Here is a 15,888-nt window from a genome sequence, read left to right as displayed (position 1 = left end):
TTACATTCCAAAATAGGAATTACAGGGGCCACAAACACATACATTCAGACCATGGCACCTGTGATTTCAAACTTAAAAATTTGGAGAATTAAAATGTGTTATCTCTTACAGTTTGGAATAAGCATCCTTACTATGTCTTGGCAAATTGTCAGCTGTCCTTTGTAAGAATGGATCAGCTTTCAGCATTTCATCTTTTGCTGTTTGGTATCAGGAAATATCTCCAAGAATTCCTTTCATGTGAAATTTTTGCCAGTATAAGTTATCTCTGGAAGGCACATAACTTCATTTGTTTCACTGAGTTCAGCCTTAGAAAGACCCAAAGGCTGAAAATGCTGTTCTTCAGTGGCTGCAGGAGCAGCATCCCTACGGTCAACTATTTGTTCTGGAAATCCATTTGCATTTGTGTCTAATTTTGCTTCCAGTGATACCGTTTCTTGGTTTTTTGTAGCACTTGCATTTTGTGTACAAATTTCCCCTCCTTTTCACTGTCCATTTTTGTAAAATGTCTTGTGGGTTTATCACTGGGAGACAAAGAGGCAACAGAACTATAAGCTTTGCTGTCTGTGTGAACAAGAAGCACAATGAGCACTCACTGACAGACTTTGAAAGGAGTAAAATGATTGGTCATTGATCATGATGCACCTCTGTTTTAGCAGGGAGCTAGAGAGCAAACAATGAAGTTTTGACTATACAGTTATTCACAGTTAGTATACCTATCACAGTAACTGCAATTTGAATCATGCTGTTGGAGGACTGCTGGCATTGAAGCCAGGGTAACTGAAATTGTGCATAACAGAACTGTGCAAAGCAATGTCTGCCTCCTCCCCACCACATACACGTCTTTATTGTGCATACTCGTACGTAGGGTTTCTTTTCCCATTGCCACTATAAGTTGTGTCCTTTCCTTCCTCCCAGCATTTTAATGTTGTTGTTGTATATAGGAAGCTTCTTGACCTATACAGAATGTTGGCTTTATGTTTTTATAGACTTATCTTATTATTTGTGCCAGTTTTTCATTTCTGTTGCATTATCTAGTTACAGAACTATTATCTGCAGATGTTGTTCTCACCCCTTCCTCTATGATATTTATACCTCTTTTTTTGTTTCTTGTCTCGTTGTACTGGTTAATACCTCTACAACACTGAATAATAGTGGGGAAAGTCAACAACCTTGTTTTGTTCTTAGGCTTGATGGAAATGCTTCTGGCATTTCTTCATTAAGCCTTATATTAGTTTGTGGTTGAGATATGTACAGTTTATCATGCTGAAGAATTATCCATCTACCCGATTTTACAAAGAAGTCTTATTAAGACTATATATTGGGTTTAGGTATTGTCAGCCTGGTCTCAGTACATCCTGAAGTGTGGTAGTAGGAGATACACAGCTGTAACCATGATGTATATATTTTTTTAAACTCTGACCTTGTGTTTAATGAATCTTCTAAATCACTGAATTTTGCCTCCTCAGAGGACATTTGCCAATCTCTAGGGGCATTATTGTTTTGTCGTTTGTTTTGTGAGTGAAAATATCATTTCAAACCAGTTTATTTCCTTGCTTTATGAGAAGGAGCGTTCTAAAAGCAGAGTGGCCAGCCTGCAGTCACAGTGCTGAAGAACTCTGAGCAGGCAGAAGCACGGGGACAGTGACCCGCGGAAACGAGGAGACAGTCCAGCAAGGGAGGCCTGGAGCGGCGCTCCCACAGTGGGGACAGTGGCCGAGGCAGTCCATGCATGCTGTTAATTACAACAATGGAATGGAAATACTTTAGCTGAAACTGGGTATTTCAGGTTCTCGCTGTAGTAAACTGCACCAAGCTTCATAAGTTTCAGTAGTCTCATAAACCAGCATTGGTGTTTAACGATTAGATTGTTAAGAAACTGATTTAAACTTGGAAGCAAATGATTTGTATGACCGCAGATATAGCATCATGGATTGTTTTGAAAGTCATCTGTATGTCTTTGAAAAATATTTGTAAAGGTATCCTTTAGGGCATTACTGTTTATCACAGCTGAGAGAGAGGGTACTATGAGCTTCAAGTGGGTAGGAGCCAGGAACACTGCTAGACAACCTACAATGCCCAGAACGGCCCCACTGCTTAAGAATTATCTGGCCCAAAGTGTCCATAGTGTTGAGATGAAGACTCTTTTCTCTAGGTCCACTAGCAGTTTACAAGAAATACAAGAGAGGGAGGAACTTGATGAACTGTATCATCAGAAAGTCATCAGTGCATTCCACAATGTGAGGAATTCTACAAGGCATATCCACAGCATGAGGACATTGCGGGAAAGACTTAGTGTAGATCAGAAGAGATTTAAGATATTTACCAGGGTTGGCATTGTGGTGTAATGGGTGAAGCACCACCTGCAATTTATGGCACTGGTTTGAGTTCCAGTCACCCCACTTCTGATCCCGCTCCCTGCTAATGTACCCTGTAACCATGTGGGAGACCCAGAAGAAGCTCTTGCTCCTCGCTTCAGCCTGGCCCAGCCCAAGCCATTGTAGCCATGAGAGTGAACCAGTGAATGGAAGATCTCTCTGTCTCTCTCCTCTCTATGCAACTCTGCCTTTCAAATAAATAAATCTTTTTTAAAGAAAAAAAAAGATATATACCAACCAAATGTAATACTTAGAGTTTTTTTGGATCCTAATTTGAGTAAAACATTTCCATAAAAATCAAGGAAATTTTAGTGGGGAGAAAATATGAAGCAAGTTAAGCAAAAAGCCAATAAATAATTATTGAAGCTTGATCATGGAGATCCATTGTATTTTCCTTTGTAATTTCATCTTTGTTTAAGGATTTTTATGGATTTAGAATTTTTTAAGATAACTTTCAGTAAGAACAATAAAAATGTAACTTTTCTATCCTGATCCTTTCAAATGGTGAATCCTCATCACAGCTTTCCTAATACTGAGTTGTCAATATTCCTGGAATAGCTCCCCACCCAAAAAAAAAGAGTGTGCATATACTTCCGTTGGTACACACATTAGAGCTTATGGACTATGTTCTTAATTATTTTATCCAAAGGTTTAAGTGCTTGTGATTCTTAACATGAAGATAATTATCAGCTTTTAGAATTACTTTTTTACCTGAAACAGTAGGGAATTAGCGATAAGATTCTACCAGTTCCATCCAGTGCTGCCATTACTAGGCAGCCATTAAATATTTAGTGTAAAAAGTGTATATCGGAGAATAGCAACAGAAGAGCAGGCTTACTTGATCTCAGCTTTATAAAATAATATATGAATTTTTAAAGACTGGAAAATAGACACCAAAATCAATTGAGTGGTTTTTATTTTCTACCCCTTCCCCTGTCATTTCTAAATTTTCACTGTGAATCTTTGAAATCAGGGAAGAAACTCTTTACAAAAAAAAATTTTTTTTTTTTTTTTGCCAGGCAGAGTTAGTGAGAGAGACAGAGAGAGAGTTATAGACAGTGAAAGAGAGACAGAAAGGTCTTCCTTCCACTGGTTCACTCCCCTAATGGCCACCATGGCCGGCGCTGCGCCAGTCCGAAGCCAGGAGCCGGGTACTTCCTCCCAGTCTCCCATGCGGGTGCAGGGACCCAAGCACTTGGGCCATCCTCTGCTGCCCTCCCAGACCACAGCAGAGAGCTGGACTGGAAGAGGAGCAACCGGGACTAGAGCCCGGGGTGCCGACGCCACGGGTGGAAGATTAGCCAGGTGAGCCACTGCACCGGCCTACAAAATTAAAGTAGTTTACCTGGCATCTAGCTCTTGGTTCCCGATACATTCTCCAGTGAAATACCCACATCAGTACTGTTGTCATACAGATAGTTGTAATGAGAGTGCCAGTTACTTCTACGATCTTTCTCCCAAGAACCCAAAAAATGAGTCTAACCATGAGAGGAACATCAGACAGCCACAACTTAGGGGATATTCTACAAAATGTCTAACCAGTAGGCCTCAAATCTTAAGATCAGTTAAAATAAAGCAAGTTGGAGAAACTGTTAGAACGTAGATCTTAAGGAAACATTTGAGTAAACGTAACCTGGTATCCTAGGTAAGATCCTGGACTACAAGAAGCACATTAGATTAAAAAACAGGACAACCAAATCAAGTATGGACTTCAGTTAATAATATGTCAACATTGTTTCCTTATTTATGGCACACATACCACAGGGATGTAACATGTTAAGCAGAAAAAGCTCAACTTTCCTTTAAACCTATGACAGTTCAGAAATTGAGAAGTGTAATTTTGATTTTTTAAATGTTTATCTATTTTTTAATTTATTTGGGAAGGTAGAGGGAAAGAGATCTTCCATCTGCTAGTTTACCCTCCAGACGTCCACAATAGCCAAGACTGAGCCAGGAACTTCATCCAGGTCTCTCACGTGGATGTCAGGTGTACTTGAACCATTATCTGCTGCCTCTCAGGCACATTAGCAGGAAGCTGGATCAGAAGCAGAAGTGGGACTCAATCTCATGAACTCTGACATGAGATACAGGCATCCCAAGCATTGACTTAACCTACTGTACTCCAGTGTCCACCCCAACATTTCTGTTTTTGGAAAAAGAACAGGCATGGGCATTGCCTTAGAGGTTAAGATGCGATCTAGGCTGTTCACATCCCAAATCCCCAGTGCCTGAGTTGGAGTTGTGGCTCCAGCTCCTGCTCTAACTTCCTGCTAATGGGAACCCTAGGAGGCAGTGATGATGGCTCAGGCAGTTGGGTCCCTGCCACTCGTGTGGGAGGCTTGGATTGAGTCCCCGCTCCCAACCCTAGCACAGCCTCAGCCATTGTAGGCACTTGGGGAGTGAACCAGTACATGGGAACTCTTCTCTCTCTTTGTCTCTCCCCCACTCAAAAAATAAGAGAGCAGTTACTTAATTGAATAGCTCAACAGTTTTTTTTTTTTTAATTTATTTATTTATTTTTGACAGGCAGAGTGGACAGTGAGAGAGAGAGACAGAGAGAAAGGTTTTCCTTTGCTGTTGGTTCACCCTCCAATGGCCGCCGCGGCCAGCGAGCTGCGGCCGGCGCACTGCGCTGATCCGATGGCAGGAGCCTGGTACTTATCCTGGTCTCCCATGGGGTGCAGGGCCCAAGCACTTGGGCCATCCTCCACTGCACTCCCTGGCCACAGCAGAGAGCTGGCCTGGAAGAGGGGCAACCGGGACAGAATCCGGCGCCCTGACCGGGACTAGAACCCAGTGTGCCGGTGCCGCAAGGCGGAGGATTAGCCTAGTGAGCCGCGGCGCCGGCTAACACTTTTTTTTCCTTAAGGTTTAAGTAATATTGGAGAGATTTTACAAGATAAATTTGAAATTTCTGGGGTTTCTTTTTATTTTATTTTTAATAAATGTGTTTATGGGATGCAGTGTGATACGTTGATACGTGTATACAATGTGTAATGATCAAATCAGGGTAGTGGGCATGCCCATCACCTGAAACTGCGCTTTTGCTGCGACTATTCAGAATGTCCTCTCTTGATGCCACTCTGAAGTACACCATAAAGTGTTGCTAACTGTAGTCACTCTGCTGTGCCGTGGACACCAGGAAGTAATTGTCCTGGCTGGCTCTGGATGTAGTTTTGTACCAGCCCCCTCTCCCTACTGCTGCCCAGCTTTTGAAAGCCACTCTTACTCCCCACTTGTTTAAGCTGGGGTTTTTCCCTCGGTTTTCATGACGTGTGAAATTCTACTTGCATGACACTGACTTCCACACAGGGGACCCTTTGTGCAGTGTGGTTCATTCTGCATACGGAAGTTTCTCGTGAGGCTTCAGAGCAACAGCATTGAATACATGAGGAGACAAGTAATTTGAACAACCAAGATTTCAGGTCTGTTTTCCCTTTGCATGACATAAATAGGAGAGTATTGGTATTATAAATTATCTCACAGGCTCAAGTTACATGCAGGCATTGACTTAGTGAAAGTTCTAGGGAGAAATGACTGGGCCCTCTCTTGCTTAGTGTTGACTGAGTGCCCAACACCGGCATGAGGCTGGCATTCCTTTCAGTGAGCTGATACCAGAACACTTAAGCAGTGGACTGCAACCACACGACAGGCTACGGTGTGACCAGTGCAGTGATACACAGGCACCCAGTTTAATGGCTTGGGCTGAGAGTGATGGCCATGCTGGCCCTTCTATGGAGATACTGCTGAAAACACATTTATTGAGATTTGTCACAAAATTGATGCATCTTAAATGGGAGTAAGCAAAATAAAATGAATTAAGTTTTTTGTGTGTGTCGCCAGTAATAAATGTGGTAATTTTATTTGTCCTTAAAGTCTTAAGGAAAATAGGATAGCATTTTTTAAAATATTAAAAGAATAAAACATTTCAAACATTTTACCACATTGTAAAGAAGTAAAATTTTATAGAAATAGCCAGAACCTCACATCTTCAGCTCTTCCTGCCCACTAACTCATTGTCCTGAAGTTAACGTGTGTTGTTTTAGGCATTTTTTCAGTAACTTTACACATAACGTGTATGTGTGTATTAATAACAACAGAGCAAATCTTTTTGTTGCTTCTTTTATTGACATCGGTTCATCCGTGTAGATCTAGTTCTTTATTTCAACCACTCTATAATGTTCCATTATGTGTTCCATATCCTTGTGGAAGAACACTGGTTATAGGTTTTTGTTTCGTTTTGGTTTTTACTATGCATGGCCTCAGTATTATTCTTATAGGCATGTCTTTGTGAGTGTGTTTGAGAATGCCTTTAGCGTGAACACCTAAACCTGGACTTTGTGGGTGGCAGGTTTTTAAGAGCTGCTGCCACACTGTTCTTTGCAATGCTTGTGTATACATGCATGCAGCTTGTGCTTTCCCTGTCTCCACATGGTGAAGGATCTTAGCAGACCTACTCATCTCTGCCAATCCAGGGCATTTCCTTGACTGATGTCACCGAGCATCTTTGGGGTTGAATTTCTTAGGAGTTCTCTGGAAAATACTGCTGTATTGTCTTTATCTAGGCTGGTATTTCTTGAGATCAAAGACCTTTGGCGTTGGAGCTGGTCCTCAGGACATTTAATAAAGGAATACTACTAGTGCTGTCATGAAGTTAAATTGGCGAGGGGCGAGAGTAAGGTTTTAGTACCTGTCCTTATCTAATTGTTTTGTTTACTCTTTGATTTGCTTTATGCTTTGTTATTGCTTACTGGTATAAGAAAGAATTCGGTTGAGCTATCTGATTGATGAAGTTTGTAATTAAGTGTCTTTTGCAAAGTACATTTGCAATTTCCTAAAAAAGACAAACATAGTTTTACAATACAGTCTAGCAGTTATGCTCCTAGTTATTTACCCAAAGGGTGAAACCTTCTAGTCACAGAAAAATCTGCAAATGCATGTTTATATCATCTTTGTTCACGATTATAAAAAACTGGTAACCAAGTTGTTTTTCCTCAGGTGAATGAGTAAATAAACTGTGGTATATCCATACAGTGGGATCTTACTCAGCAGTAAGAAAAAGCTATTCAGCCACTAAAAACATAAAGGAGCTGTAAATACATGTTGCTGTGACTCCAGTTATATGACATTCTAGGAAAAGCAAAACGGAGATACTAAAAAGAGATGCATGGTTACCAGGGACTGGGACAAGGAGAGAGGGCTGACTAGGTGGAAGATTTCAAGTTAGTGAAACTCCTCAGGATAAGACCAGTGGTGGCTTCGTGATAGTACACATTTGTCAGAACAGGTAGAATGCTCATGTAAGCTGTGGACTTTAATAATAGTATGATTCATCACTTTCTACTATTATACTACACTAATGCACAATGTTAATAAGAGGAAATAGGTAGAAGGGCTGGATGGGAAATCTGTTATGTGACCAATTTTCTTCTGTAAATTTAAAAGTACTCTAAAAAATAGTCTATTACTTTTAAAGGGCTTCATTGTGAAATTCACATTTTACCAAATGTTCCCAAATATATGCAACAGTTTGTTTCGGGGCCAGCACCTGCAGCTCCAGCATCCCTTATGTGTACCGGTTAAGTCCCAGCTGCTCTGCTTCTGGTCCAGCTCCCTGTTAATGCGCCTGGGAAAGCAGTGGAAGATGGCCCAAGTGCTTGAGCCCCTGCAGCCTGGGGGGAACCCAGATGAAGCTCCTGGCTTTGGCTTGGCCAAACAAATCTTTTTTTGATTTCTTTATTTATTTATTTGAAGGGTAGAGATAGTTACAGAAAGAGAGAGGGAGACGGCGGGGGGGGGAGGGTCTTCTATCCACTGGTTCACTCCCCAGATGGCCACAACTACCAGGGCTCAGCTGATCCAAAGCCAGGAGCCAGAGCTGCTTTCAGGTCTTCCAGGTGGGAGTAGGACCCAAGCACTTGGGCCATCCTTTGCTGCTTTCCCAGTCCATTAGCAGGGAGCTTGATCAGAAGTGGAGCAGCTGGGACTCGAATGGCATCTGTATGGGATGGATGCCAGCACTGCAACTGCCGGCTCTACCCACTACACTAAAGCCCTGACCCCATAAATAATTTTTTTTTAATGTATGCGGTAGCTTCTCAATCTGAAATGTAATAATTGCCACGAGACTCTCATGAAGTGTTAAGGTTGTGCATGCCTGTCTTTCAGATGCTCTTTGTGTGGCTACGTGTGCAGCCATCCTCCTTCTCTGAAGTCTCACATGTGGAAGCATGCAAGTGACCAAAATTACAACTACGAACAAGTGAACAAGGCTATCAATGACGCAATTTCCCAAAGTGGCAGGTATCTCTTCTACCCCTTCCCTTTATTGCTATAGATAAAGCTAGGATTAAAACCACTAGTCCGACATTATGACTCATTCAAGCTTTGTATGTTTTGTTTTGAAGAGTTCTTGGAAAATCCTCTGGAAAGACTCTAACCGGCAGTGAAGAGAGAGCCGACCCTGTCACTGGAAGTTCAGAAAACTCCGTGTCATCCTCAGAGCTGATTTCCCAGGCTCCCGGTGAAGTTGTAGATCCCAACGAGAATGAGAAACTGAGCCCAACAAATAATACCTCATATAGTTTAGAAAAAAACTCCAACCTTGCCCCTCCTGGTATGGAGTATTGTGTTTTACTCTTCTGTTGTTGTATTTGTGGTTTTGAGTCAACCAGCAAAGAAAATCTCTTGGATCATATGAAAGAGCATGAGGGTGAGATTGTCAACATCATCCTAAACAAGGACCACAACACAACCGTAAACACAAGTTAGGGGAAATAATCACTTGAAGAAGAACTTGGTAGACGAGGATCCCCTTAAACCACAGCCTCACCTTTGTTGTCAGGTAGCTAATTTACTAGACACAGAAAAAAGAGTCGGTATGGTTTTCAGAAGTGACAGATGCAACTTTGGAACTAAACCCGTTGTAAAATGAATTCCAGATGGGTAAGCAGTGAAGGGAAGTAGGTTGAGGAGGAAGCAAAAATGTAAACCTGTATTAACCCTCTATCACCCATGTTAGTGTCGAGTGTATTTATTATCAAAAGCTTATTGTAGTGTAGAAATGCAAGAAGAGTTACGAAAGGGCTTTGCAAGGCGTTGCTCTAAAATGTATGCTATCTGTGTTGCAGTCTGCAGCAGAGCCTCGTTTTCTTCATTCTCACGTTTCACATGCCAGCTCTAGGATGACAGGCCTCTGGTGAGAAGAAGGAGGCAGCTCGAACAGGGTTTCTTTCTGTGTCACCGACAGAGTCGACAGGGAAACGGAGGGCTTTAAAATGACCCACTTAAATCGTTCCCTCAATTTATAGGAATTAATCCTCTACCCGAGCTGAGATTTCTCCCTTTACGCCTAAAAAAAAAAAGAAGGAAAAGAGAGACCTCTAAACCAAATCTGGACTGTCAGCAATGCAATTAAGAAGTAAATTATTGTCTTAAATTACAATGAATTTCTTATGGGCAAAGGAGGAAATAGGTGAATTCCCATCAGACTTGAAACAGATCTCAAGTTCACAGAAATGGTAATTCACTGGGCACAGTGCACTTCTCACAGGTTCTTTTCAGAGTGTTTGATGGGACACAGCACGCTTTGCCTAGATACACGGTCCTCCTAATCCTCTCGGCTAAACGAGATCATGCTGGTTATCTGAGAGTCTGCTGAGGCAACAGGGTATGAAAACTTGCTTTTGATCATCAGCCCCATAGAAATAATTTGAACTCGTAAGGTGAAAATCAGCTGGATGTGGGGTAAAATTCAGGAGCCTTTTAAAATGAGTGCTGCTCTTGAGATTTTCCTTCCTGGAGTTTATTAGTTTAGTCATGTTTAACAGAAGAGGAGAAACCAAATGTGACTAAAATACAGTAGAAATTCAGGTTCTTTATAAAAACTTAATCAACAAACAGCATTCAGTAAATCCATAGGATTTCTAAGAAATTCCAAATGGAATTTCCAGTATGATATAGGACATGTTAAAAACCAACTAAAAGTGCTTTTGCCATCAAATAGACGTAATCTCATTAATTTCACATTTTGTACTATAGTTATTTCCAAAGGTGAAAGACACAGGTCGTTTCTGTTTTTGTAGTTGTATTCACTTATTTATGCATTGTTTATTAACGTGAACTTCACCTACAAGTCAAAAGGCCAGTGCGCCAGTTTTCACGGTGCTATTTCTGAGTTTCTGAATATTCTGAATCCTGATTTTTTAACATCTAGAGTTAAGGCCATGACTCTGCTAAACTTAGAACGTGCGAAACAGAGTTTTTTGAGTGGGCAACTCTGTAGACATTTTGTTTCCAAAGTCCAGTTATGAATTGAATTAATATTTTAAAGATAGTATTAGGAACTATTTAAGTGGGGCCAGGTGTCTTGAAACATTGTCTGATTTGTTTTTATTTTTTATCTCATTTTGCTAATGATATTTAAACAATTGATTGTAACTTTGCAGCTCTATGATTTAGTTAGCTTTTATTTATGAAACAATCCATTTCTGATTTGTGCTTTTAAAAAAAAAAAAACATGAAGTTATATATACTAAATTATATACCCCAAATCCATTGTATTTGGATTTAAATTCATTTTCTCCTGTTTTCAGAATTGAAATATTTATTTCAAATTCAAATAAAGTATTTTAAAGAGTCACATTTTTTACCACTCATGTTATTGCCGCTCATGTCGGCCAGTTTTTTCATTGCTGATAACTGTGACTCATTATTTCTTTATAAAATCTGTTATTCCAGAAGTTAACAACCTGACAAGAATTTTGTTTGATAAATTTTCTTTGTCTTTCATTTTATGTAATCATTTGGAAAATACTAATAACCAAAGTATCCCCAAAACTTCAATAGTGTGACTATTTAAATTACCTTTCTTCCATTTCCTTAAACCACTTCCGTTGGTTGCTACTTAAGTCTTTCCATTTGGAATCATGGATTTAAAATTTCCCTAGTTCATGGGGGAAAATTAACCCACAGGTTCAAAGCCTTTAACCTTTCATGGAATTCTGGCTTTTGAATGTCTTAAAAGCTTTCTCCTGGCCTGTCGGAGGAATCATATACCAAGAATGTTCTATACCTTCCTGTTGTTTTGTGGCAAGCCTTAATTTAACAGTGTCTCTACCACGAACAGTTGAGTTTTCTTAAAGTAATAATGAAGATTAAATATGCAATTGTAATTGTAAAAGAGATAGCTATTAAAATAATCAGTAGTAGTTTGCTTTATAGGAATATCACTTTATTTATTGCTGTTAGACCTTTTGTTATCCAATGCTCCTTGTATTTGTTTTCTGCTCTGAACACCTACAATTCCAGAATTTGATAGTGAAGTTCGATTTTAAAGGAAACTTACTGGATAAGGCAGCGCTGGCGAGGGAAAAGGTGATGCATTCTGATCATTATGAGATATTTTTCAGAGCTCTGTCGTTTACTCCCGGTCTTAATAAACAAGCACATGGTTGGAGTCCCCAGTGTTCCCGCAGTACCGTGCTTACCTTCCATCTGATCTGTAGACCGCAGACAGTGCAACGTAGTGACACTGACTGAAGCCTTTCTCTAGATCTTTAATCCTATCTAAGGTAGCGTTGGTGATTCCATAGTTTTCTCTGTTCTTTCTCACGAAACAAATGGTGGGCATCCATGTTTACATTGTGTCTTCCCGCAGTGTGCTTGGCTTGACAGAGACAAGCAGGCTTCTCTATTGAGACTTACTATATTTTTAGTTTTCATAGACACTTATTTAATCTTTTTTTATTGTACAGCAAGGTGCTCTAAGTAATATTCTATAAAATATATTTAATAGAAATTTGAGTTTGATATTCATGGACATGAATACATGTATTTTTTTAAGAAATAAGTATTGTGTAACACTATGGCATTGCTTCTATAGCCAAAGTATAAAAATTTCTGGAACACTGACATGTAAAGACTACAGTTAATTCTGACACTGTATCTTATTAAAATAGGATGATTTGCATTTTGTAAAATTATCCTGCACATCAAGCTGCATGCCTTAAAGCTGAACCTCTAGGATTGCGTTCATGGTAGAACAGTTCATCTGTTCAGAACAGTGAGGCAAAGTCCATAGCGCTTCTCTAACTACCTTTGGAAATACTGTACAATGTTAGAATAATTTATTTTGCTTTACAGGAGTTTGTCATGTATTGACTTTAATATTGTATTTTGGTAATAAATTTTTTGTTAAAAATACTGGTCTCTAAGTTTTATTAATAGTGATTCATAGCCAGTCCTAACCTGGAAATGTTGATTTGATTACCTAGGAAGTTGTGTTTCAATAATTAAAAGCGTCCCGGGGGGTAAGCTGAGCCTTGTTTACCTTTTGGTAATTTGTTAAACTGTTGCTGACCAGCATTGAACTGTGCTATACCAAGATAATTGAGAAAGCTAGTTATCTTCATCGTTTTAAAAGTTCAATATGAATTCGAAGCATTTTTTTCCTTCCTATACAGGTCTACATTTTATTTTCCAAATCACACACTGAATATTCTGCTAATGACAATTAGCGTTCTTTACTGAAGGCCAGAGATGACAATAGTGTGTTCACACTTTGGTCATTTTGTGGTCTGTACCAAGTCTCTCGATGTGAGGTTTGTTGCATCGGCAGGTGACGCTAGCATCATCTGACTGGATCATTGGTCTGATTATCAGTTTGTGCCCTGGAATCCTGGGCTACCTCAGCTTAAAAGTGACCAAGGCCAAATTCTTTGTTTCCCAAAAGCTGTAATTCCTTGTCCTGTGCCCCCTAGAGGCAAAATCTCATCACTGTGTCCTGACTGCCAAATTAGTTAGCAATCCTAGCATGGAAAGGCTAGAACCTGTGGCCCCATTTGGTCACCACCAGCTACATGTGGCTATTAGAAGTATGGCTAATACGTTCTGTAAGTGTAAAATATACCACAATTGCAAAGACTTGGTACAAAAAAAATGTAAAGCATCTCATTGATAGTATTTTATATTGATTACATGTTGAAATGATATTTTGGATACATTGGGTTAAATAAAATATATCACAAAAATTAATTTCACCTGTTTGTTTTTGTTTCACTGTAGCTACTAGAACATTTTCAATTACATGTGTGGCTTACTTTATATTTCTCTTGAACAGTGCTGGTCTAGAAGGAGGATTTGCCAGCTATGGCCCTCGCTTCAAATTCTGCCTACCACACTGTTTTTGTAAATAAAGTTGTATTGGAAGACAGCCACACTCTCTTATTTGTATCATAAATGGCTATTTTCAAGGTATAATAGCAGCGCTGAGTAATTGTGTGACAGAAACTGTATGGCCCACAAAGCTACCAGAAAGAAAAGAGCTTTTTATAAAGAAAGCTTTTTATAGTAGTATTTTGTAACTAAATTATATTGTTTCCTCTTCTGTCATTTTTATAGTCCACATAGTCTTCTGCAGCTCTTACCCATACTTTACAACCTCAACCTGTTTCATCAATCTCTTGATATTTGAAGCCAAACACAGTTTGTTTAAAATAACAACACAAGGAGCAGGCGTCTGGCCTTGTGGCCAAGATGCCTGCATCCTCTATCAGGTACCTGGGTTTGATAACCTTTCTCTGCTCCTGAGTCCAACTTGGTGCTAATGCAGACCTTACGAGGAGTGATGATGGCTCAAGTGACTGAGTTCCAGCTACCCACTAGGGAGACCTGGGATGAGTCCCTGGCTCCTGGCACTGGCCCCAGCTAGGGACCACTTCTAGCACTGGGGTGTGAAGCAGTAGATAAGAGGTCTCTCTGTAGGTTGTAAATAAATAATGCATAAAAATAAGTTAAATAATGCTACTATAAAAAGTGTTGTTTTCCTCCTTACAACCTGCTTCACCCTCTCAGTGTGGGTGGCACTACCACTGGTGATGGAGTCATACCACCTGCATCTGTAAACCGTGGCACCATGGAGCCACAGCAAACAATGCATTCAACTGGGCTGACCAGTGACTTGAGTAACCCAGGATGTAAGAAAAGAGCCTGAGATGTGCACCTCTTTATAATGAATAGCGTGTGCGACTCTAAAGCCAAATTCACGGGTGAGGAGGAGGGTGTAGTTGGCTCTGAATTAGAGCTGTCGATTAAACTGGCAGAGCTAAGAAAAAGTCACAGTACTCTCCTGCACAGATTTCTTCCAAATCAATCAGCAAGGATGTAAAATGAGAACGTTTTTGGCCCTATAAATTCCTAGAGAAGTTTCTGTTTTTAATTGGTGCCATACGATAGACTGACTTAGGTGGAGTGTTTTGCTGTATATCACAGGATCCAAATGGATGTGAGATGCTTAAACCATTTCCAGAGTCCTACATATGCAGCAAAATCCAGTTTGAGTACTGTTAGGGGACTACAGACCTCATTTTTCTGTTAGTACATTAATAAGAGAATGTACTGTTCTCTAGTTTTATCGTTTGAATCATGAAGTGTTTATTTAAAAAATGACAGCTTTGGTTTTTTTAATCAGGTTTTTTTGCAACACTATTTAAATTGTTTATCTTAGAAAAGTGTATTATTATAAGGACAGGCATTATGGCACAGTAGCTTAATCTGCCCACATCCCATATTGGGAGTGATGGCTCCAGTCCCGACTACTCCCTGCTTCTGATCCAGCTCCCTGCCAATGCACCTGGCCGGCAGAAGATGATGACTCAGGCATTTGGGGTCAAAGATCGATTCATTCTCTCTCTCTCCCTGTTATTCACATAAATGAAAAAATCGGTTTTTTAAAAAAAAGATGTATTATAGTAGAGCTTCCTTTGAATTAAGTTTAAATTTAGTCATCTAATATAAATTTTTTTTTTTTTTTTTGACAGGCAGAGTGGACAGTGAGAGAGAGATACAGAGAGAAAGGTCTTCCTTTGCCGTTGGTTCACCCTCCAATGGCCGCCGCGGCCAGCGCGCTGCGGCCGGCGCACCGCGCTGATCCGATGGCAGGAGCCAGGTACTTCTCCTGGTCTCCCATGGGCTGCAGGGCCCAAGCACCTGGGCCATCCTCCACTGCACTCCCTGGCCACAGCAGAGGGCTGGCCTGGAAGAGGGGCAACCGGGACAGAATCCGCCTGGTGTGCCGGTGCCGCAAGGCGGAGGATTAGCCTAGTGAGCCGCGGCGCCGGCCTAATATAAATTTTTTTTAAAGATTTGTTTATTTATTTGAAAGACGGAGTTACAGAGAGGCAGAGGCAGAGAGAGAGAGAGGTCCTCCATCTGCTGGCTCAATCCCCAGATGGCTGCCACGGCCAGAGCTGAGCCGATCCAATGTGGGTGCAGGGGCTCAAGGACTGGGCCATCCTCTGCTTTCCCAGGCCACAGCAGAGAGCTGGATCAGAAGTGGAGCAGCCGGGACTCAAACCGGTTGCCCATGTGGGATTCTGGCACTGCAGGCGGTGTCTTTACTCCTTATGCCTCAGTGCTGGCCCCTAATATAAATATTTTTGTAAGATGTATTTATTTATTTGAAAGGCAGAGTTATAGAGAGAGGGAGGGAGAGACAGACCACGATCTTCCAGCC

The 15,888-nt window shown here is 40.6% G+C and overlaps 1 protein-coding gene across 2 annotated transcripts in view; it reads left to right on the top strand.

Moving 5' to 3' along the window:
* The window catches only part of ZNF507 (zinc finger protein 507), a 38,515-nt gene extending 25,939 nt beyond the window's left edge, over window positions 1-12,576 (top strand). For both annotated transcript variants that reach the window (XM_008274579.4, XM_008274578.4), the window contains 2 exons: window positions 8,544-8,678; window positions 8,783-12,576. In XM_008274579.4, the coding sequence (XP_008272801.1) occupies window positions 8,544-8,678; window positions 8,783-9,146 (499 nt within the window). In that variant the 3' untranslated portion in view covers window positions 9,147-12,576. The remainder of the gene's footprint in view (window positions 1-8,543; window positions 8,679-8,782) is intronic.
* Window positions 12,577-15,888: the final 3,312 nt, after the last annotated feature.

The sequence above is a fragment of the Oryctolagus cuniculus genome, chromosome 18 (genome assembly GCF_964237555.1).
Source record: "Oryctolagus cuniculus chromosome 18, mOryCun1.1, whole genome shotgun sequence".
Taxonomy (NCBI): Eukaryota; Metazoa; Chordata; class Mammalia; order Lagomorpha; family Leporidae; genus Oryctolagus; species Oryctolagus cuniculus.
This window is presented reverse-complemented; position numbering and strand designations above follow the sequence as displayed.